The following is a 22,581-nucleotide window of genomic DNA, read 5'->3' as shown; positions in this document are numbered from 1 at the left end:
CAAAGAATAGTCAAAAAATAGCAAAAGATATATTAGGTAAATACCAATCACAAGAAAGGTAGGGTAGCAATGTGGGACAACATAGGTTTTAAAGCAAAAAGCATTACTAGACACAGAGGGCCATCTCATAATAATAAAAGTTTCCATTCACCAGGAAGATATAACAATTCTGAATTTTGGATGAACCTAATAATATAGCCTCAAAATAAGCAGAGCAAATTTTTCAGAATTATAAGGAGAAACAGACAAACCTACTATCGTAGTGGAAATCTTAACATCACTTAGTAACTAATAGATCAAGCACACTGAAAATCAGTTGGGCTATAGAAGATTTGAACAACACAATTAAAAATCTTGATTTAATAGATATCTATAGAAATTGGACTCAAGAATTGAAGAATAACCATGTTTCAAACACATATAGAATATTCAGGAAAATTGACCATACATCTGCCTCGTAAATTTCTAAGGAATATATTCAGACCACATTTTCTGATCACAGCGTTAACTACTGATATCAGGCAAAGTAGACTTTATGGCAGAAAGCAATATTAAAGGCAAAGGGAGATATTTTGTCATGATAAAAGGACCAAGGCGCAAAAAGATATAACAACTCGAACTTTGTATGTGCTTAATAATATAGCTACAAAATCCATACAACAAAATTGACAGAAATAAAAGGAAAAATAGATAAATCCACAACCCTAGTGGGAGATCTTGACATATTTCTCTTAGAAATTAATAAAGAAAACAGACCAAAAAATCCATAAAGATATAGATTTGAATGCTTTTAACAGATTTGACCTGACACATAAGGAACATTGCATCCAACAATTGCAGATACATTCTTCTCAAGTACACATGGAATATTTATCAAAACTGACCATATACTGGATTACTAAGTATAAGTCTCATAAATTTCAAATGATTAAAATTATACAGAGGATAATCTCTGACCACAATAGAATTAAACTAGAAATCAGTGACAAAATATAATTAGAAAAAGCCCAAATGTTTGGAAATTAGGCAATACAATTCTAAATAACTCATGGGTCAAAGAAGAAATTAGAGAATATTTTTAACTGACTAAATAGAAAATGTGACATTAAACTTGTGGTATGACATTAAACATGCACACACACAAACATCCTAACCAAACCAGTTCTCAGATAGCAGAAGGAAGTTGTGTTGGTGAGGCCTCTTAGTGGTGTTTGAGAAATACAAGTAAAGATCTTGCATCTGTTTGAAATTATTTGGTTGCATGAGCTGTGTGTTTGAAAATGTCACACTACTCTGGGACCGATCCATATGGCACGGTTCTATAAGCATTACTTTTTAACTTAGGTGATGATTTCTTTACTATCAGTCAGGCTTTCTCACCAGACTGTGAGCTCTGCAATAGGATGAGGTCTATTTTGTTCTCAGCCATATACACTCAGCTTGTGCTTGGCACATATTGTAGAGGCTTAATAAATATTTGTTGAATAATAATAGAAAAAATGTGTAGAGCTACATGTCTGGTGTTGCACAGATAAGGAAGCTGAGGATTGGAGAAGTAACTTACCCAGGATCACACAGCTGACAGCTGGGAACCAGGTCAGCCTTCTCTAGAGCCCAGTGTCCTAGCTGCAACCGGCCAGCTTCCCAGTGAATGAACGACTGCTAGAGTGCAAAGGTGCCATTTTTTTTTTTTTGAGATAGAGTCTCACTGTGTTGCCTGGGCTAGAGTGCCATGGCATCATCCTAGCTCACAGCAACCTCAAACTCCTGGGCTCAAGCGATCCTCCTGCCTCAGCCTCCCGAGTAGCTGGAACTATAGGGCATGTGCCACCATGCCCGGCTAATTTTTTCTATATATTTTCAGTTGTCCGATTAATTTCTTTCTATTTTTAGTAGAGACAGGGTCTCGCTCTTGCTCAGGCTAGTTTCGAACTCCTGAGCTCAATCTGCCGGCCTCGGCCTCCCAGAGAGCTAGGATTACAGGCTTGAGCCACCGCGCCCAGCCCAAAGGTGCCATTTTTAACAGTTGGAACATATCCTCCCACGCACGGGGGAGAGTTTGAAAGTCCTTTGGAGGCCTCATCCTTTTTTTCCACTCCCTGTATTTTCTCTTCCCTCAGCTGCGGGAGACTGTTGAGCAGGAGATTCGAGACATGGGCCTGCAGAGCACGCCATTCACCCTCACCAAGGTCTTCCAGTTGTACGAAACCAAGAACTCCCGCCACTCCACCATGATCGTGGGTGGCACAGGCAGCGGCAAGACCACCTCGTGGCGCATCCTGCAGGCCTCCTTGTCCTCTCTGTGCCTTGCTGGAGACCTCAATTTCAACATTGTTAGAGTACGGAGTTGGGACAATGCAGTCAGTGGCAGAGGCTTGAGTAGCAGGAAGACGTGCTGGTTGGGGGCCAGGGAGGGCTGTGCCTGGGTCCAGGGCAGCCCAGGGCCAATGAGAGAGAAGGGGCAAAACAAGAACCTGGGAGAGGAGCTGGAAATAAAGGGGGATGTTGGGATTTTTGTCTACCAGAAACTCAAAACCCACTTCTGATGTCATTTTTCAGGAGTTCCCTTTGAACCCCAAGGCACTGTCCCTAGGGGAACTGTATGGGGAATATGACCTCAACACCAATGAATGGACAGATGGCGTCTTGTCCAGTGTCATGAGGATGGCATGTGCAGGTATCCAAAGGCTCACAGCGTGGGGAGAGCAGATACCCAATCTCCTGTGGGCAGTCTGGGGAATGCTGAAGCACAAGGAAGTGTAGGCATGCATCTCCGAGGAGTGTGAACATGAGGGAGGTGAGGGGTGCAGTTTCCTGGTTTCCTTATCATCTACCTTCCACTAAGACGAGAAACCCGATGAGAAGTGGATCCTTTTTGATGGCCCCGTGGACACATTGTGGATCGAGAGCATGAACTCGGTCATGGACGATAACAAGGTGTTGACCCTCATCAACGGCGAGCGCATTGCAATGCCTGAGCAGGTAGAGGATGCAGGGACCACCTGGGCCCTGCAGGGTGGGAACGTGGAGGGCGCGAGCCAGGGGCTGGGGGAGCGCCAGAAGTCTGAGAGAAGAATGAGTTCTGCAGGAAAGAGCTGGGGAGGAGGAGGCTGGATTCAGGGAAAGCTGTGGCTGAAGAAAAAATGCTTTGCCTAGCGTGGTGAACAACTGTAGGAGAACGATGGTAAGAAAGCACTTCCTGTGTACAAGCAAGCACCGTGTGGCCTCAGCGTGTTCCCACGGACACAGGAGGCACGAGCTTCCCCGGTCACCCAGGAGTATGAACTCATGGCTGTCAAGCACACCCTTGCCACCCACTCAAACAACACGAGCACAGGAGTGATTTTTCATAAGGATGACCTTGACTAAGCTCTAATTTCTTTTAAAAAGCAAACCATTTGTAAACGTCAGGCCTCTATTCTCCCTGCTGGGTGGTGCTTGATAGCAATAACTGGAGGCATCGGGTTCTGGGGTGTTTTCATTATTATTGACGGGGGGATGGAGAGGAAGATAAGGTTTCTCTCATCTGAAGAAAGTATGTCCTTAGGTGTCTCTCCTGTTCGAAGTGGAGAACTTGGCCATGGCCTCTCCAGCCACCGTCTCTCGCTGCGGGATGGTCTACACCGACTACGTAGACCTTGGCTGGAAGCCCTATGTTCAGTCATGGCTAGAGAAGAGGTCAAAGGTGTGAAGGAAACTGAGCAGAGGGGAGGTAACCAGGGTGGCCCACGGGCTCCAGGAGTGAATAAAGAGTCTCTTCTTATTCAACTCTAGGCTGAGGCAGAGACCCTTCAACGCATGTTCGAAAAGTTCATCAACAGGATACTGACCTTTAAGAAGGACAACTGCAGCGAGCTGGTGCCCCTGCCCGAGTACAGTGGTATCATCTCCCTCTGCAAGCTGTACTCAGCCCTGGCCACGCCAGAGAATGGGGTAAGTGGAGGGCGCAGACCATGACAGGAAGGGCTCATAATGTCACTGGGACAACTTCAGGGAAACGGTGTGTCTCAGAGAGTTTGAACTGCGGACTTGAGTGGAGCAGAGACTCCAAGGGGAGGCCTCCATGACCAAGGAGGCAGTGAGGGTGCACATGTGTGTGCATGTGTGTGTGTGCATGTGTGCATGTGTGCATGTGTGTGTGTGTGCGTGTGTGTGTGTGTGTGTGTGTGTGTTGAGCTGAAAGGTCAGACTAGGGATTTTAAATTGAATATGGTCCACAGTGGTCTGGCTGTAATTTCCTACCCGTGTTTTGGGAGTTGAAGATAGTTCAAAATCCTTTCAGAATGCAAACATTTATAACAGGTCTTGGTATAAGTGAGGCTTTGGGATACTATTTCTGCTAGAGGGAGTTCCCAGCCTAAGCTGATGAGAGGGGTTTTAAAATTTTTCAGATTAATTGATATTTAAGCTGAGAGCATGAGCTCTAAGTATGCTGTTTCCACTATTAAGTTGGTACATTTTAAATTTGAATTTTTGAGTACACAAGTAATCATTGAATCTAGTTTTCCTTATAAAAATTAGAATTTTTCTTATAAAGCTAAAGTCCTTATTGATCACCTTCCTCTTCCCAATCCTGGTCTCCTGTCCCTGTCACACAAGTAACTACTGTAGCATGTCTGTGTCATTCCAGGCCTTTTTGATAAATGCACATTTACATACAAGCCCGTAGGTGTCCATAGAAAATGTGGTGCATTTAAAAAATGCATCATGCTGTGTACCGAACATGCTTGTTAAATCAAAAATATGTTTTTAAGTTCTATATCGCTGCATGTAGGTTCATCTCATAGCTTTAACTGCTCTGTACTATTCCACGGCAGAACACTGCAGTTTACTTTTCCATCCCTCTGCTGGTGGATGTTAAGGTCATCTCCAATTTTTTGCAGTTACAAACCAGTCACCACGAATGTCCCTGGGCCTATCTCCTGAGCACCCATGGGTGCTTCTCCAGGGCAGGCCTGGTATGGCCAGATGACACCGTGTCTTTATGACTCAGCAGAGAGGAAGCTCAGGACAACTGCTAAGCTACAAGGAGTTTCAGGTTTATGTAAAATTTCAGTAGGTTGTAGATAAACACGCACAACTGTGTGGTTTTCCAAATAGAGCCAGGAAAGGAGGAAGACTCTAAACTCTTGTGTTGACCTGCCCAAACAGACCCCTCCATCTCTTATAGGTGTGGGTTATGTATTTTCCTTTCTCTCCTTCCTGGCAGGTGAACCCAGCTGACAGTGAGAACTATGGCACTATGGTAGAGATGACATTTGTGTTCAGCATGATCTGGTCTGTGTGTGCCTCTGTGGACGAGGAGGGCCGCAAGAAGATTGACAGCTACCTCCGAGAGATCGAGGGCTCCTTTCCCAATAAGGTCAGGGCGCCCACACCCAGCCGTTTTATTTGTCCTGTGTTTCCAGACCCCACAGGCGTCTCCATTCCTCAGGCTCTGCTTAAGTTTCAGCCTGCCAGCCCACTCCCTTTCTCCCCGACAGTGGTCTGGGAGCTGGTCCTCTGGGCTGGGGAGGGCCAAAGGAAGGCTTTGGTAACCAGCACACATGCCTCCCCAGGACACAGTGTACGAGTACTTTGTGGACCCCAAGATGCGGAGTTGGACATCATTTGAAGATAAGCTCCCTAAGAGTTGGCGCTACCCTCCAAAGTACGAGCAGAGCCTGGATGTGGGGAGGGCTTGGGGCTGCAGCTGGTGGGAGAGATGGAAGGAGAGACAGGGCCTCAGAGCAACAGTGAATGGCAGAGAGGAGAGGGTGGATCCCAGAGAAGGGTTGACTCTTGAGGACCTAGGGACAGGACTCGGGACAGGGACCTTAAGGGAATGCCCAATTCCCAGGCCCCCCAGGAGGCAGGGTTGGTGATTATAGGGTGGTGATGCCAAGGAAGATAAACACTGGGAGGAAGAAGGAAGTGGGAGTTAGAAAGGAGTGGGTGATGGTCTTCGAGACACACACGGCTCCTGCTCCTCCCTAGTGCCCCCTTCTACAAGATCGTGGTGCCCACCATCGACACTGTTCGCTACAACTACCTGGTGAGCAACTTGGTGGCCAACCAGAATCCTGTCCTGCTCGTGGGTCCCGTGGGGACTGGGAAGACCTCCATTGCCCAGAGTGTCCTGCAGTCCTTGCCCTCCAGCCAGTGGTCGGTGCTAATTGTCAACATGTCTGCACAGGTGTGTGGGGGACCCAGGGCCAGGCCGCCAGCTCCCCGTGCTCTCCCTGCCTTCTGCTCTCCCCTGGGATCCAGGCATCTGCTTGACTCTTCTCGTATGTCTCCCCATGTCTCTTGGGGACACGAACATTCATTCTGTACCTCTTTCACCAGACCACATCCAACAACGTGCAGAGCATCATTGAGAGCAGGGTTGAGAAGCGAACCAAGGGTGTCTATGTGCCATTTGGGGGCAAAAGCATGATCACCTTTATGGATGACCTGAATATGCCAGCTAAGGACACGTTTGGGTCCCAGCCACCCCTGGAGCTGATTCGCCTCTGGATTGACTATGGCTTCTGGTACGACCGTACAAAGCAGACCATCAAGTACATTCGAGTAAGTGTCCCAAGAATTTGTTCTCCCCTGTGACAGGCTCGGTCTCTGCTCCACTGGGACCCTAGGCTATCATCCTCCCATCCTTATTTCTTCTCATGCAGAGTGTCCTGCCTCTTCCTCAGGACCTAGACATCTGGCTCCTAAGTTATCCACTCTGATTAATATTATTAAATATTAACTCTCCTCACTAACCTGCCCTACACTTGTGACCAAAGGATCCTGTCCTCCAACTTCCACTGCTTTCCAGGCCTCTGATACGACACTGACATGCCAACCTGGCCCCCCACCTGGAACTGTGTAGAAGCCCAGGGTCCAAACTCCATACCGCTGTGTCTTCTCTGCCTCCTGCTATTGCAGTGACGTCCCGGGTGTCAGTTCTCAGCTCCCTGCCCACGACCCGGCATCTGTCTTCAGTCCCGGATCTCCTCCCTCTACGCGCTGAGCAGCTTGTTTCTCTTTCTTTAATCAGTGGCCTGATCCTGGGTGCCCATCTATCTGGCACTCAGGGTCAAAAACTCGCCTAGTGATATATTCATAATTCTGAGAGAGAACACACACACACACGTGTATAGATGTTTACAATTTACAAGAAAAAAGAGAAAGTCTAGAAGACATAATCAAAATGTTAGGGTTTTTTTTTTACTTGCCTGTATTTTCTAATCTGGGTACATGGATTATAACGATGAAATAAAGACAAATGCATGACGTGAATAATTCTAAAAATGCTTTCCCTAATCCCCTCCTGCACTTCACCTTGCCCTGCCCGCATCACTGCATGTTTCTCCCTCTTACCTGTCCCTGTCCCTCTTCCTCTTTGTCCCTCCATTTACTGTCTCTCCCCCTGCCCCTTTTGAATCCTCCCTCTTCTTGTGCCTCATCTCATTGCCTCTCCCCATCTGCCTCTGCCCTGTCTTGTCTTTGCTGTCTAGGACATGTTCCTGATGGCCGCCATGGGTCCCCCCGGGGGCGGACGGACTGTCATCTCCCCAAGGCTGCAGAGTCGCTTCAACATTATCAACATGACCTTCCCCACAGTGAGGGCGTTGGAGGGGAGGCTGCGGGGGTCGGGGTGGGGGGTATTGTCCCAGAGTAGGAGGGGGTCGAGGCAGCCTGAGCAGAGTTGTGTACAGGGAGCTGTAAGGCATGGAGGTGGGATCATCTGTAGGAGCCTTTGCATTTCCTGAATTAGGAGAGCGACAGGCTGGGTGTGTAGCTTGCTGGCTCTGGAAGGTGAAGCCTTGTGGTCCCAAGGGGCCGCAGTGGATTCGGTGGGGCCCAAACAGACTAAGGAAGGTACTTACTAATAGATCCTACAAACCTGAGCGCTGAGAGCAGCGCCAGGATTAGGGCAAAACAAGTGAGGTGCTCACCTCCGTGCAGAATTTAAGGGGAGGAGTACCAAAAAACTCAGTGATCAGGAGAAATAACATTTTTTTTTTTTTTTTTTGAGACAGAGTCTCACTGTGTTGCCCAGGCTAGAGTGCTGTGGCGTCAGCCTAGCTCACAGCAACCTCAAACTCCTGGGCTCAAGCAATCCTTCTGCCTCAGCCTCCCAAGTAGCTGGGACTACAGGCATGCGCCACCATGCCCGGCTAATTTTTTCTATATATTTTTAGCTGTCCAATTAATTTCTTTCTATTTTTGGTAGAGACAGGGGTCTCGCTCTTGCTCAGGCTGGTTTCGAACTCCTGAGCTCAAACAATCCGCCCGCCTTGGCCTCCCAGAGTGCTAGGATTACAGGCGTGAGCCACCGCGCCTGGCCAGAAATAACATTTTAATGCAATATTTTTTAAAATTAAAATTAATGCCAACAATTCATAGTAAACCAAATACCAAAAATTTAAAGAAGTACTGCGCAGTATGCTGACCCATATTGGAGCTGAGGCAAAAGAAGTCAATAATCCCGACCTGTCTTTATTGAAAATGTTTGTATTCGCTCCTCAGGCGTATTTTCCATTAGTTTTGATTTTTAAATATTGTATTAAAATATTATTTATTATTTCTCTTATTTTTGAGTTGGGTTTTTTTTTTTTTTTTTTGCTGTCCCCTTAAATTCTGCCCATGAGCCGAGCTCCTCGCTCACCTTGGCACCGCCCTGCCTCTGGTGCGGAGGGGGCGCCGCTGAGAGTGAGTCCGGGGCTTGTTCCCAGGAGTCTCAGGTCACCCGCATATTCGGCACCATGATCAATCAGAAGCTTCAAGACTTTGAGGAGGAGGTGAAGCCCATTGGGAACGTGGTGACCGAGGCCACCTTGGACGTGTACAATACTGTGGTCCAGCGCTTCCTGCCCACTCCTGCCAAGATCCATTACCTCTTCAACCTTCGGGACATCTCCAAGGTGACTCTGGGGCTGACCCTGTCCCTTTTGCTCGGCACAGCCTCCTTAGCGGCATTCTCTTTTTCTCAAAATAAGCCTTAGAACTCATAGCATACTGTGCACTGAAGGTCACCCTCACCCTAAAATGCCACGTTCTCTGGGCTTATCTTTAAACCTTCTGGAGGGAATCCCTTTCCTCCCTCCATCCCGCACTCGCTTCTCTTCCCAGGTGTTCCAGGGCATGCTTAGAGCCAACAAGGACTTCCACGATACCAAGTCCAGCATCACACGACTCTGGATCCATGAATGTTTCAGGTGACATGCTCGTGCCCTGGCCAGATTCAGACTTCCTTAGCTTGCTCCATCCCCGCTGCCCTCACCACTGGCCTGACCCTGCCTTCCCCAGGCCAAGTCCCCACTTTATTCCCAGATCTCACACCAAATGCCTCCCACCAGAGTCTTCTCTGACCGACTGGTCGATGCAGCAGACATGGAAGCCTTCACGGGCATCATAAGTGACAAACTCGGCACTTTCTTTGACCTCACGTTTCATAACCTCTGTCCCAACAAACGTCCTCCTATCTTTGGTGAGCCAGGAGCTGTGACTGCTGTGGGCCTGTGACCCTTAGGAGATTGGGGTTGGAAGGAGAGTTAGGGTGCAGGGCCCTGGGGGGAGGTCTGGGGAGGCCCAGGCATTTGAGATTCCGAGCCTTCCCATGGCCCAGGGGACTTCCTGAGGGAGCCCAAGGTGTACGAAGACCTCACAGATCTGACAGTACTGAAGACAGCCATGGAGACAGCTCTCAACGAGTACAACCTGTCACCCACTGTTGTGCCCATGCAGCTGGTGCTCTTCCGAGAGGCCATTGAACACAGTGAGCACTTGCTACTCACATCCCCTTCCCTGTCATCCCAATTATGGGGCATTTCTAAGGAAATAGGGATCCCTTTCCAGCTGTCTCCCAAATCAAGTCCCAAAAGTTGCCTTCCTCCCTGGCCCCAGATGCCCTTGTAGCAATGGGTGTTTAACGGACAAGGTGGAGGTTAAAAGTTGAGTTGCGGCCGGGCACAGCGGCTCACACCTGTAATCCTAGCACTTTGGGAGGCCAAGGAGGGAGGGTCACTTGAGGCCAGGAGTCCGAGACCAGCCTGAGCAAGAGCGAGACCCTGTTTCTACAAAAAAATAGAAAAACTAGCCAGGTGTGGTCGTGCATGTCTCAGCCACTTGAGCCCAGGAGTTTGAGGTTGCAGTGAGCTGTGATGATGCCACTGCACTTCAGCCCCGGCGACAGAGCAAGACACTGTCCGAAAACAAAAAAAGAGTTGCTTCCCAGGGCCTCAGCAACTTCTTCCCACACTCTTGGTTCCTCTACTTCAGTTTCAGGGGTCCCAATCCCTAGCCTAGGGCCTGCAGGCCCCTGAGTTTGTTCAGCTGACTTATTACCCTGATCACTCCCATTCCCAGTCACACGGATCGTGCGGGTGATTGGACAGCCTCGGGGCAACATGCTCTTGGTGGGCATTGGGGGCAGTGGACGCCAGAGCCTGGCTCGCTTGGCTTCATCCATCTGCGAGTACATCACCTTCCAGATCGAGGTCACCAAACATTATCGGAAGCAGGAGTTCCGAGATGGTATACCCGGGTTTCTGAAATGGAGGAGGGTTTGGGGCTAGGAATGAAAGATCAGGTGCCTGAGTTCCTGTGACAACAGAGAGGAGAGGTGGAAGCCAGAGGGGGAGTGGGCCTGGCCTGAGCTGGGTGTAGGATGGTGTCTGTGGCAGACTGGGGCAGGTGCCTAAATCTCAGACAGGAACAAGGCACAGGACGGGGATTCTGAAGTGAGTCTGTTCTGTCCCCTTTCTCCTTTCCTCATCTGGCCAGATATCAAGCGTCTATATCGCCAGGCTGGGGTAGAGCTCAAGGCCACGTCCTTCCTTTTTGTGGACACCCAAATTGCTGACGAATCCTTCCTAGAGGACATTAACAACATCCTCAGCTCAGGCGAGGTCCCCAATCTCTACAAGTCTGATGAATTTGAAGAGGTATGATTCCTTCCACGCTCATGACCAGTTGGTTCTTTGGCCTAACCAACTACTGAAGAACCACCGCTCCCAGATATGATACTGTAGCACCCAGCTCACGCCCCACCCCCAGAAGGTTGAAGGTCCCCTCCAGGGACTCTACTGGGCAGAGCTGCTTTAAAGCCCTCACCTTGGGGTTGGGTATGGTGGCTTATGCCTGTAATCCCAACACTTTGGGAGGCTGAGGCAGAAGGATTGCTGGAGGCCAGGAGTTCAAGACCAGCCTGGGCAACACAGCAAGATGCCATCTCTGAAAAAAAAAAAAAAATTTAAAAATTAGCCAGCTGTGGTGGCACAGGCCTATAATTCCAGCTACTCGAGAGGCTGAGGCCGGAGGATCACGAGCCCAGGAGGTTGAAGTTACAGTGAATACAGTCAAGCTACTGCCAGCCTGGGCCACACAGTGAGATGCTGTCTCTAAAAAAAAATTTAAAAATTAAGAAAAGCCCATGGCTTGTCAGCCTTGCTTAACCTGCTGCCCCTGCTGATTCTGCCGCTGAAATGTCAGCCCTCTGACCCTGCGCGGCTTCTGTCCAGATCCAGTCACACATCATAGACCAGGCCCGGGCGGAGCAGGTGCCCGAGTCGTCAGACAGCCTCTTCGCCTACCTTATCGATCGTGTGCGGAACAACCTGCACATCGTGCTCTGCCTCAGCCCCGTGGGGGACCCCTTCAGGTGACTCCTGTTACAGTCTCCTCTCCCTGTGGGCCCAGCACTCTTCCCACGCTGCTCCTCCCTGCTTTTGGTCTGCTGCGCTTTCTGGAAGCTACTGTCACACTGACAGCAGGCTCTCCCGCCTGGCTCACCCTGCTCCTTTCCGTAGACTGTGCCTTCTGTCAGGAAGTGCTCTCAGTTGACACGGGAGTCATCCATTTCCTTTTGGTGTGACTAGATTTTTTTTTTTTTTTTTGGTTGGTGGTTTTTTTTTTGTTTTGTTTTTTTTTTTTTTTTTGTTTTTACTCTTTAATTGTGGTAAAAACCACACAACATACTATTTATTATTTTAACCATTTTGAGAGTACAGTTCAGTAGTGTTACGGCTATTCACATTGTTGTGCAACAGATCTCTAGAACTTTCTCATCTTCTCTAAGTAGCACTCTGTCCCCATTAAACAACAACTCCCCATGCCCTCCCCCCAGCCCTGGCAACCACCGTTCTGCTTTCTGTCTCTGTGAGTTTGACTAATTTAGACACCTCGTGTAAGTGGAATCGTGCAGTATTTGTCTTTTTGTGACTTTGCTTATTTCACTTAGCGTGATGTGCTCAAGGTTTACTCATGCATAGCATGTGACAGGATTTCCTTCTTTTTTAAGGCTGAATAATATTCTGTTGTATTACATACCACATTTTCTTTAGCCATTCTTGATTTGACTAGACTTTTAAGGGCATCAGAAAGTAGGAGGAGGTAGAAAACTTGTGCAGGGAGGCGGTGTGGGTTACCAATCTGTTTTTGTTGTTAACGTTGATGGTGTATGCTGTGTGTACCGTGTGCAGGTGCTACGCTAAGCATTTTACATGCACCACCTCTTTGAACTTCTCAACAACCGTTGTTAGTATTTATTGTTATTCCCATTTTAGAGACGAGGAAACTGACATTCAAAGAGGTTAGATACTTGCCCAAGGTCTACACCTAGAAAATGTGGAACCCCATCTCTAGAACCTGTTTCTAAACGCTCCACTGAGCAAGCTCTGGGAGCACAATGTGAGCAAGGAGCTGCAGGAGCACGAGGATGGGGCGTTCGGGTTCCTAGAGAGCAGGCGGGTGCGTGGCAGTGCAGCCAGCAGCTGGAGGCTGCATCTGTGCGTGGACTTTACTGCTTCTCAAATCCCCTCCCAGGAACTGGATCCGCCAGTACCCAGCCTTGGTGAACTGCACGACCATCGACTGGTTCTCGGAGTGGCCCCGAGAGGCCCTGCTAGAGGTGGCTGAGAAGTACCTTGTGGGAGTGGACCTGGGAACTCAGGAGAATGTGAGCCCCTCCTCCCATCTCATCACACCCCGACCTCCCTCCCACTTCCGTTCTCCATCTGCCTTCATCTTCCGTACTGTATCATTGGCCTCAGATCCACAGGAAGGTGGCCCAGATCTTTGTCACCATGCACTGGTCAGTGGCTCAGTATTCCCAGAAGATGCTGTTGGAACTTCGAAGATACAACTACGTCACACCCACCAACTACCTAGAACTCGTGTCTGGATATAAGAAGTATGAAGGAGAGCAAGGGATGTGGAGGGCCGGGGGCTTGGCGTCTTTGGGGGGACTTGGTGAAATGATGTAATGGAAACACCCAGGAGCTGGCCATGGGGACCGTCCCACGAACCTGGGTGCTGATGTGGAAGGACAGAGAAACAAAGATCTTAGTTTTGCCTGGGAAGTTAGTAAGAGAGAGTTGGGGCTTCCTGTGGTTGTGGCCATCCCTAGAGCCCTCTGGCTACGTTCCCAGGGTCTGACCCCCTCCACACTCTCTCTCCATCCTTGTTTTCTTGAATAATGTTTCTATGTCTTGTTCCAACCACAATGTAACTGGAACATTGCCATAATATAACCAGTCCTTTCCTGTCTGCCTTTGACGTCTTCTAGACTTTCCACCTGTGTGAGACAGAAAAACCAAAGTGTTTTCCCTACTCTCTGACTCAACACAATACAGTCATCTGTCAGCATCTGTGGGGGGTTGGTTCCAGGATCTCCCACAGACACCAAAATGCTCAAGTATTTGCATATAAACCACACACATCCTTCCATACACTTTAAATCACCTCCAAATTACTTATAATACCTAATACAATGCAAATGCAATGTAAGTTATACTATAACTATAGTTATACTATATTGTTTAGGGAATAATGACAAGGAAAAAAGTCTGTACACGTTCAGTACAGACACTACTTTTTTCCCAGTATTTTCTATCCACTATTGGTGGAATCCATGGATATGGGAAGCTGTCTGTACTTCACTTCTGACACCAGATGTGGGGGATTTTCTCCAGCAGACACTGACTGGGTGTCCTACAGTTTAACTCAATCCTGACACTATCTACCCAGAGTCAGATCCCACATGTTGAGGGCTCAGTCCCACAAGACTGCGCGCACTTCGGCTGCCAGTCACGAGCCCCAGACTGTTTGACCTGTGCTTCTGACTGACCGGCTATAAATTGGGGCTCCCATGACCTCCTCCTCATATTCAGTTAATTTGCTAGCGTGGCTCACAGAACTCAGGGAAACACTTTACTTGCTATTGCTGATTTATTACAAAGAATATTTTAAAAGATACAAATGAACGTAGGGTGAGGTTCCTGAGGGTCCCAAGTGCAGAGCTTCTGTCCCCGTGGCGTTGGGGCGTGCCACCCTGCCAGCATGTGGATGTGTTCTTGTTCACCAACCTGGAAGCCCTCTGAACCCTGTCCTTTTGGGTTTTTAAGGAGACTTCGTTACAGAGGCACAATTGATGAAATCATTGGCCATTGGTGATCAACTCAAACTTCGGCCCTGCTCCTCTACCTGGAGGTCAGGATTGGGGCTAAAAGCTACAACCCTCTAATCCATGGTTGGTGCCCCTGACAACCAACCTCCAGCCACCAGTCAACTCATTAGTATACAAAGACACTTGTCACTTTGGAGATTCCAAGGGTTTTAGGAGCTGTGTGCCAGGAAATGGACTCGAAGACCAAATGTATATTTCTTATTATAAATCACAGTGTCACACCACTGTTCCCAAGAATTTTTTTCTTTTCTTTTTTTATTTTTATTTGTCCATCTTGATTTGTCCTATCCCAAGAATTTTATGTTCGAAATTTTATGTACGAAATTTTATGTTCGTTCGTTAAGTTGGGCCCCACTCAATAACTTAATTTTGTTTTTGTTAACTTAAGTGTTATGTGTACAACACAATGATAATTTGCTTCGGAGGATGTAAGAGAAATGTGAAAAACATTATTGGATTCCATATTTTTAATCAAGGTGAAGAAAAAGCTATTTGCAATAATAATGGCAGTCAACATTTATTCATTTATTTACCACGTATTTTTTTGAGCACCTACTATATGCCAGGCACTATTCTGGATACTTGTAACGTAGCAGTGAACAAAATAAAGTCCCTGCCTCCCCTGGGTGCACAGACTGACATTCTACCTTCTGTTTGCTATTTACCGGTCACTGGGATAAACCCTTTACTTGCATTTTTCACTTAGTCCAGAAAACAACCCACAGAGACATTTTTTTTCCCTGAACAATACTGAAAATGTTTTGAATCAGTTGCCAACATTTTTAAAGTTTTAACTTGGGAGGCTTGGAAAAATCCAGATTTCTAGCTTCTCTTTAAAAATCAGAAATTGTGGCTGGGCGTGGTGGCTCACGCCTGTAATCCTAGCACTCTGGGAGGCCGAGGGGGGCAGATTGTTTGAGCTCAGGAGTTCGAGACCAGCCTGAGCAAGAGCGAAACCCTGTCTCTACTGAAAAAAATAGAAAGAAATTATCTGGATAACTAAAAATATATAGAAAAAATTAGCTGGGCATGGTGGTGCATGCCCGTAGTCCCAGCTACTCAGGACACTGAGGCAGTAGGATCGCTTGAGTCCAGGAGTCTGAGGTTGCTGTGTGCTAGGCTGATGCCATGGCACTCACTCTAGCCTGGGCAACAGAGTGAGACTCTGTCTCAAAAAAAAAAAAAATCAGAAATTGTGGCAATACCGGGCCCACATTCGTTCCCACAGAGAAAAGACAGGCTGGAGCCGAGGTAGGGCTGCCCCCTTGGGGCAGGTTAATGTTTTCTGGTTCACTGCAGCCCACCTGCCTGCTGCACAGCAGGAACAGGGCAAGACAGGGGAAGCAGGGTGATGGAAACAGCTGACTCTGACCGTGGCTTTAGAATAAGAGCCCAAAGACAAGAGGACCCGTTGGGAAGCTGTGGGCAATAGTCCAGGTGGGGAATGATAACAGCCTGACCATGGTCGTGGTGTGGTAGCAACAGAAAGGCAGACGGGGACTCGGGACACACGGGGCAGGTGGACGATACAGGACACCACTTTCTGGGAGCGCAGCCTCTCCATGCACCTTCTCCTACCTCTCTCCCAGGCTGCTGGCAGAGAAGCGACAGGAGCTGCTGGACCAAGCCAATAAGCTGCGGACAGGACTGTTCAAGATCGATGAAACTAGGGAAAAGGTGCAAGTCATGTCGTTGGAGCTGGAGGATGCCAAGAAAAAAGTGGCCGAGTTCCAGAAACAGTGCGAGGAGTACTTGGTCATCATCGTGCAGCAGAAGCGGGAAGCAGACGAGCAGCAGAAGGTGGAGGCTCCAGCGCCGGCCCTGCCCTACGCCCCCCACTCCCACCGGTGCCCCCAGAAAGGCTTCCCCATCTCCACCAGCTACTGGGTCCCTGCCTTGGGGACACACATCCCACTCCTTACGTTTCTTTAGCTTTCTTTTTCATTTTTTCCACCAACACTGTCACCCTCACCTTTGCCCAAGGCACAGACAAAAACCCTTGTCCTCTTTTCACCCTAGGCTGTAACAGCCAATAGTGAAAAGATTGCAGTTGAGGAAATCAAGTGTCAAGCACTGGCTGACAATGCCCAGAAGGATCTAGAAGAGGCATTGCCTGCCCTGGAAGAGGCCATGCGGGTACCAGGGGCATCCGAAAGGATGGGAGCCAGGAGGGAGGGAGCCCAGGGAAGGGAATGGGGAAGTCCCTGGGGAAGTGGGAAGAAGAGGTGGCACCTCAGCTATGTCCTGTCTCCAAAAGGGCCTGTCTTACCACTTGAGTGGCCTCTGGCCCTGCTCCCTCAGTGAATCCCTTTCCCCAGGCCCTGGAATCTCTGAACAAGAAGGATATAGGAGAGATCAAATCTTACGGACGGCCCCCCGCCCAAGTGGAGATCGTGATGCAGGCAGTCATGATTCTTCGAGGAAATGAGCCCACGTGGGCAGAGGCCAAGAGGCAGCTAGGTGAGCTAGAGAGCGTGAGACAAACGAGTGCAGGTCACATAGCGTTTGTGCATCATCCGCTGCGCGCCAGACTCCCGGAGAGAGGGGTGGACGGGGCATTGTCCTCTCTCCCTCAACAGCACAGAGCCTCACAAGAAACAGAAGACATAAATATCAACTAAGATTCTTTGGTTGTTGCTGGTATTTTCGGGCTTTTTACAAAGTTACCTACTTCTTTTCATTAAAAAAAGAAAAAGCAAAAACTACATTTCGTATCCCTTTTAGAATTTAATTATTAAGCATGAAATTAAAAAAGGATTCTTTGGTTGTAAGTAACAGAAAACAGCTCATCTTAATACAGACCGTCCCCAGCTTACGATGGTTCAACTTACGATTTTTCGACTTTACAGGAGTATGCATATAATCATTCTGTTTTTCACTTTCAGTGCAGCATCCAATATATTATATGCGATATTCAACACTTTATTATAAAATAGGCTTTGTGTGAGATGATTTGCCCAACTGTAGGCTAAAGTAAGTGTTCTGTGCACGTTTAAGGTAGACCGGGCCAAGCTATGATGTCTGGTAGGTTAGGTATATTAAATGCATTTTTGCCTTATGATATTTTCAACTTACAATAGGTTTATAGGGACACAGCCCAATCGTAAGTCAAGGAACATCTACATAAGTACTAAAAGGAAAATTGTCCTAAAGATACAAGAATGTATGCAGAATCCAAGGGCAGGAATGCCTTCAGACTCCCAAAAGGGACAACAATCAGAAAATAGAAGACAGGACTCTTGTGTTTCATCTTGTGGTTTTCTCTGCTCGAGTTCCCATGGTAGAATATAGCCTGCAACCTTGGTTTGGTGACCCCTGCCCTAGAAGAAAGTGCAAAACATAGAGAAAGAGTAAGGTGTAGGGTGGCTTGGCCAAGTGTTAAATGCAAGTGACGGGAGATAAACTAGGAAGATTGCGGAGGGCCCTGGGGGATGGCAAGTGACTAGAGAAAGGAGCATGTTCAGAGGGAGGAAGTGGGGACTAGGTTAGATGTTTTCGGAAATGAGCAGGGAAAATTGTGGCTATGCTTGAGCAGCGGAAGTGAAACCTGGACAGGGAGGATGGAATTAGGCCCTCTGGCTGAAGCTCTTAATTTTCATCCCACAGGGGAACAGAACTTCATCAAGTCGCTGATCCACTTTGATAAAGACAATATCTCAGATAAGGTTCTGAAGAAGATCGGGGCCTACTGTGCGCAGCCTGACTTCCAGCCTGATATCATCGGCCGCGTCTCCCTGGCTGCCAAGTCCCTGTGCATGTGGGTGCGGGCCATGGAGGTAGGCGGTGGCTGGGCTGGGTTGGAGGGAAGGAAGGATCACTGCTGGGTGGATGGGGTCTGGGTCAGGGCAACCCTCGCAGCCTGGCTGTCTCCCTGCAGCTGTATGGGCGGCTGTATCGGGTGGTGGAGCCCAAAAGGATCCGAATGAACGCTGCCTTGGCCCAGCTTCAAGAGAAGCAGGCAGCGCTTGCTGAGGCCCAGGAGAAGCTGCGGGAGGTGAGGCTCACGGTCCCTCTCCCTGATTCCTGGAATGCTTTGTTGCCATTTTTCCCCATCTAATTCTACTCCCATTTCTCACGTTCTACATTCCTCCAGTCTTGTCTCCCTCCCACTCTGTGCCCTCTTGAGATTGGGCTACGCCTGGCTCAGAAAGCTAAGCCAATTACAAAGGTTAAAAAGGCTCAGAGGGCACTGTGACCAGGAGCCCTTCCAAAGATTGACTTGGGAGGTGGCAACCTCTGTCATAGCCTGTGGAGATGGGCCCTGAGATTTCAACTGATGAAATCCGTGTGGCAAATAGGTCTTTGCCAGGGCATGGGTCAAGACTGTCTACATTGCCGCTGTGGACCGGGAACAAAGTGAGAGTGTCTGTGCACGTGCTTGGGCGGGGACAGGGTTGCCCCGGAGGCTGGTGGGGGTTAGTTACTGTGAGTAGGCTAGATGACCCCTTGTTGATTCCTACAAGATATTTGCACAAGTAACTCTCAAACCAGGCAGAATGGCCAGATGCTATTATCAAAAGAATTCAAAATTCTTCCTGTCTACTCCTTGATTGTTTTTTGTCATTGATTTAGTAGATAATACTACTATATCCCCAAGGTAATACAGTCACATGGTTTGAAACTCAAATGGTACAAAACCCTTTGCAATAAGAAGTTTCCCGGGCATGGTGGCACATGCCTGTAGTCCCAGTTACTTGGGAGGCTGAGGCAGGAGGATCACTTGAGCCCAGGAGTTTGAGGTTGCAGTGAGCTATGATGATGCCACTGTACTCTAGCTTAGGTGACAGTGAGACCTTGTCTCAAAAAAAAAAAAAAGTTTCTCTCCTACCTTCTGCTCTCCAGCCACCAACCTTCCCTCCCTGATAGCAACCAATATTACAAATTCTTGTTTATCCATCTAGAGGCTAGGCTTATGTAAGCAAATATATGTATATTTCATTTTTTATATTACACCCATTGTTTTGCACCTTCCTGTCTTATTTAGTTGTGAGCCAAAGATTGTCCACGTCAGTACAGAAAGAGTTTCTGCTTTCTTCTTACTGCTGCGTGATATTCCAGCAGGTGGCTACACCATCATCTATTTAGCTGCCCCCCTTTGGTGGACACACTCATTGCTTCCAACCTTTCGATCGTCACTTGTCCTCTTTGTTGATGCTATCTTTATAGAGAAATTTAAAATTTTTATATAATTGAAGCTAGTCATACAATTTCAAGATGTTTTACCTGAAACCAACTATGGAAAACATCCAGGGCCAGCCTTCTCAGATTGCATGAGGAGCCCGAGGTTTATTGAGCCCAAGGTCACTGGCTAAGTGGGGCTGGACCCCAAGTTTCCTGACTCCATGCCACACTGGCCCCGGTTCATCGCTGTCTTTTCCTGCTGCAGGCATCCTTCCCGGCAGCAGGGAGGCTACCCTGAGGCCACTCCGCCAGGCTGGGTGGGGGGGTGGGCTCTGCCTGCACCTGTTCTCCACTGCCCCCTTCCTGCTGCCACTGCCGCCTTCCAGCCTCCATGGAACCTTCACTCTTTTACTCTCTCTTTTTCCAAATGTGAATAATTATAGGTGCGGCAATCCATTTGGAAAAGTTTCTCACCTAAATAGGCCAAATAATTAGGGGTAGCTACCTTTGTATGTGAAAATTGGGATCTCTGGGGTCCACTGCCAACAACATCATTCACTGGACAAACATATATAGAGCACCCAGTTGTTAGGTCTCCTGGTGGAGGCTCCACACGCACACTTGAGAACCCCTAATAGGTGAGAGAAAGCAGATAGGGAAACAAAATTTCACCTTTGTTACTGATAAAGGCTGCAAAGTTTGAGAATCAAATGCACCTTTTAACAGAACCTCATACCTGGGCACTGTGCTGGTGTCTGGGCCCCATCCCAGGCCAGTTAAGTGAAAGTCCCTAGCAGAGCCTGGAATCGGCATTTCAAAAGCCTTCCTGTCAGAGCCAACCAGAAGGGGGAAAGCCAGTGTGGGGTACTAGGGCCCAGGTCTGGAAAGAGGCTCAGAGCCCAGCTATATTGCATATCAATACAAATCTTGAGTAGATAGTTTTAGCTATTACTCACGTGTTTGGGGCCCTGAAAATATATTTTCCACAGGCCCAATTCTGTTATGCAACAAGTGTTACTAACCACTGTCTTAGATAATCGTTTCAGAAGGCTCTAAGATAGGTCAGAACAGAATCTTAATCTACTTTAAGGCAACTGTATCCCCAAGGTTGAAAATTCACTTTTTTTTCCTACTTAGCATTCCCTATTATGTCTAGTCACGTTGTCCAACATAACATATCAGAGGCTTTGCAATGCAATTAAATGGTAGCATTAAAGTGCTATTAATAGAATAATAACAATACACACAAATTTCACAAATTTGAATATAACCCACAGGGAGAAGTTAAATTTCAAAAATTGAATTGCTTTGTGAACTAAAGTTCAAAGAAATGAAAATCTGAAATAAAATGATCTTGCTTTTGTGAGTTCGAAATCTAGAATCCAACATTCTTAAGTTAAAGTCCCCAAACTATACTCCCCAATTTCTTGTTCTGCTCAGTCTCTAGCTAAGGGGATGTTTTGTTCCATTTGGGCTGCTATAACAAAATACTGGGTCATTTATAAACAACAGAAATTTATTCCTCACAGTTCTGGAGGCTGTGAAGTCCCAAGATCAAGACACCAACAGATCCGGTGTCTGGTGAAGGCCAGACCCTCATAGGTGGTGCCTGCTGCGCGTCCTCACGTGGCAGAAGGGACAAACAACCGCTCTCAGGCCTCTTTATAGAGACACTCATCCCATTCCCGAGGGCTCCGCCCCCATGTCCTAACCACCTCCCAGAGGCCTCACCTCCCAACGCTACTACACTTGGGATTGAGTGAATCTGGGGGACACAAACATTCAGACCATAGCAGGGGTTCTCTGGGCAGACCCATTTTCTTAAGCCGTAACCTGGGCTATTTGTCCCTGTGAAAGGATATACTTCCTCAGACCGCAGAGGCTGTATGAGTTCAAAATGAAGTCTCCTGTGAACATCATTTGAGAATTAAAAAGAATTCAAGGAGTTAGTAAGGCATAGGTGACTTCCAGATAAAATTATTTTACCAAAAAAAACAGTTGTTATTGTTGCAAAAGACCCAAGAAGGCCAGTGGTATTTGAGAGAATGAGGATGCATGGAGAAAATCTTGGTTTTAACTTCATTGGAATGTCAGTTATCTATCTGGAAACCATGACCTGTGAACTCAAATTTAACTGGGAGAAATCTCTAGCAACAGATTAATGTCAGAGATACAGTCCAGCCAGTAAGCATTTACTGTATTTGTGGGTTTGGAAATCCATATATGTATACCTTCTTTTTTGGGGGGGAGGGTGATTGTGGCAAAATGCACATAAATTTATCATTGTGATCATTTTAATGTGTGCATGCAGTGGCCTTAAGTATCTTCACCATGTTGTGCAGCCATCACCACTATTTAGTTCCAGAAGCTTTTCATCACCCCAGATGGAAATCCTGTGTCTATCCTTTTAATTTCAGTTTCCCCCCTTGAGCTCTGGGTTCCCTGTCCCGTGTCACAATCAGGCTTCAGTCAGTCTGTGCCACAGTGGCTAGTGTCATTGCCTCTCTTCAAGGAATTGCTAAGGCCATGAAAACTGCCTCTTAGGAAAGGTTTTCACCTCTTCCCCATACTTATTTTAACTGGAAAGCAAACTCCTGAACTTTAGGATAAACCACATGGATTTAAGGATTTTAACCGCAATTGACTCCTTAGCACCAAATAAAAAAGTTGAATAACACATACTTGATCTAGTGCTGTCCACCCAGGCCTGGCAGCAACCATTTAAAACCAGAACCTGCTAGGCATGGCGGCTCACACCTGTAATCCCAGCACTTTGGGAGGCCGAGGCAGGAGGATCGCTTGAGGCCAGGAGTTTGAGACCAGCCAGAACAACACAGCAAGATCCCGTCTCTACAAAAAAATTTAAAAATTAGCCAGGAGTGATGGTGCACACTGGTAGTCCCAGCTACTTGGGAGGCTGAGGCTGGAGGATCGCTTGAGCCCAACTGTTAGAGGCTACAGTGAGCTGTGATGGAGCCACTGCACTCCAGGTTGGGTGACTGAGCAAGACCTTGTTGCTAAAAAAA

The 22,581-nt window shown here is 47.7% G+C and overlaps 1 protein-coding gene across 1 annotated transcript in view; it reads left to right on the top strand.

The window, feature by feature from the left end:
- The window catches only part of DNAH2 (dynein, axonemal, heavy chain 2), a 102,793-nt gene that overhangs the window by 61,400 nt on the left and 18,812 nt on the right, over positions 1-22,581 (top strand). The window contains exons 40-63 of the mRNA XM_012655607.1: positions 2,121-2,339; positions 2,560-2,677; positions 2,846-2,982; positions 3,548-3,685; positions 3,775-3,933; positions 5,210-5,362; positions 5,559-5,650; positions 5,977-6,175; positions 6,328-6,552; positions 7,482-7,586; positions 8,703-8,891; positions 9,100-9,185; positions 9,327-9,457; positions 9,596-9,745; positions 10,336-10,503; positions 10,753-10,913; positions 11,490-11,629; positions 12,793-12,925; positions 13,020-13,159; positions 16,024-16,234; positions 16,454-16,570; positions 16,753-16,894; positions 18,041-18,210; positions 18,312-18,428. Of these exons, the coding sequence (XP_012511061.1) occupies positions 2,121-2,339; positions 2,560-2,677; positions 2,846-2,982; positions 3,548-3,685; positions 3,775-3,933; positions 5,210-5,362; positions 5,559-5,650; positions 5,977-6,175; positions 6,328-6,552; positions 7,482-7,586; positions 8,703-8,891; positions 9,100-9,185; positions 9,327-9,457; positions 9,596-9,745; positions 10,336-10,503; positions 10,753-10,913; positions 11,490-11,629; positions 12,793-12,925; positions 13,020-13,159; positions 16,024-16,234; positions 16,454-16,570; positions 16,753-16,894; positions 18,041-18,210; positions 18,312-18,428 (3,600 nt within the window). The remainder of the gene's footprint in view (positions 1-2,120; positions 2,340-2,559; positions 2,678-2,845; positions 2,983-3,547; positions 3,686-3,774; positions 3,934-5,209; positions 5,363-5,558; positions 5,651-5,976; positions 6,176-6,327; positions 6,553-7,481; positions 7,587-8,702; positions 8,892-9,099; positions 9,186-9,326; positions 9,458-9,595; positions 9,746-10,335; positions 10,504-10,752; positions 10,914-11,489; positions 11,630-12,792; positions 12,926-13,019; positions 13,160-16,023; positions 16,235-16,453; positions 16,571-16,752; positions 16,895-18,040; positions 18,211-18,311; positions 18,429-22,581) is intronic.

This window comes from Propithecus coquereli, unplaced genomic scaffold (genome assembly GCF_000956105.1).
Source record: "Propithecus coquereli isolate 6110/MARCELLA unplaced genomic scaffold, Pcoq_1.0 Scaffold482, whole genome shotgun sequence".
Taxonomy (NCBI): domain Eukaryota; kingdom Metazoa; phylum Chordata; class Mammalia; order Primates; family Indriidae; genus Propithecus; species Propithecus coquereli.
The sequence above is the reverse complement of the archived record's forward strand: the minus strand, read 5'-3'. Positions and strand labels throughout refer to the sequence as shown.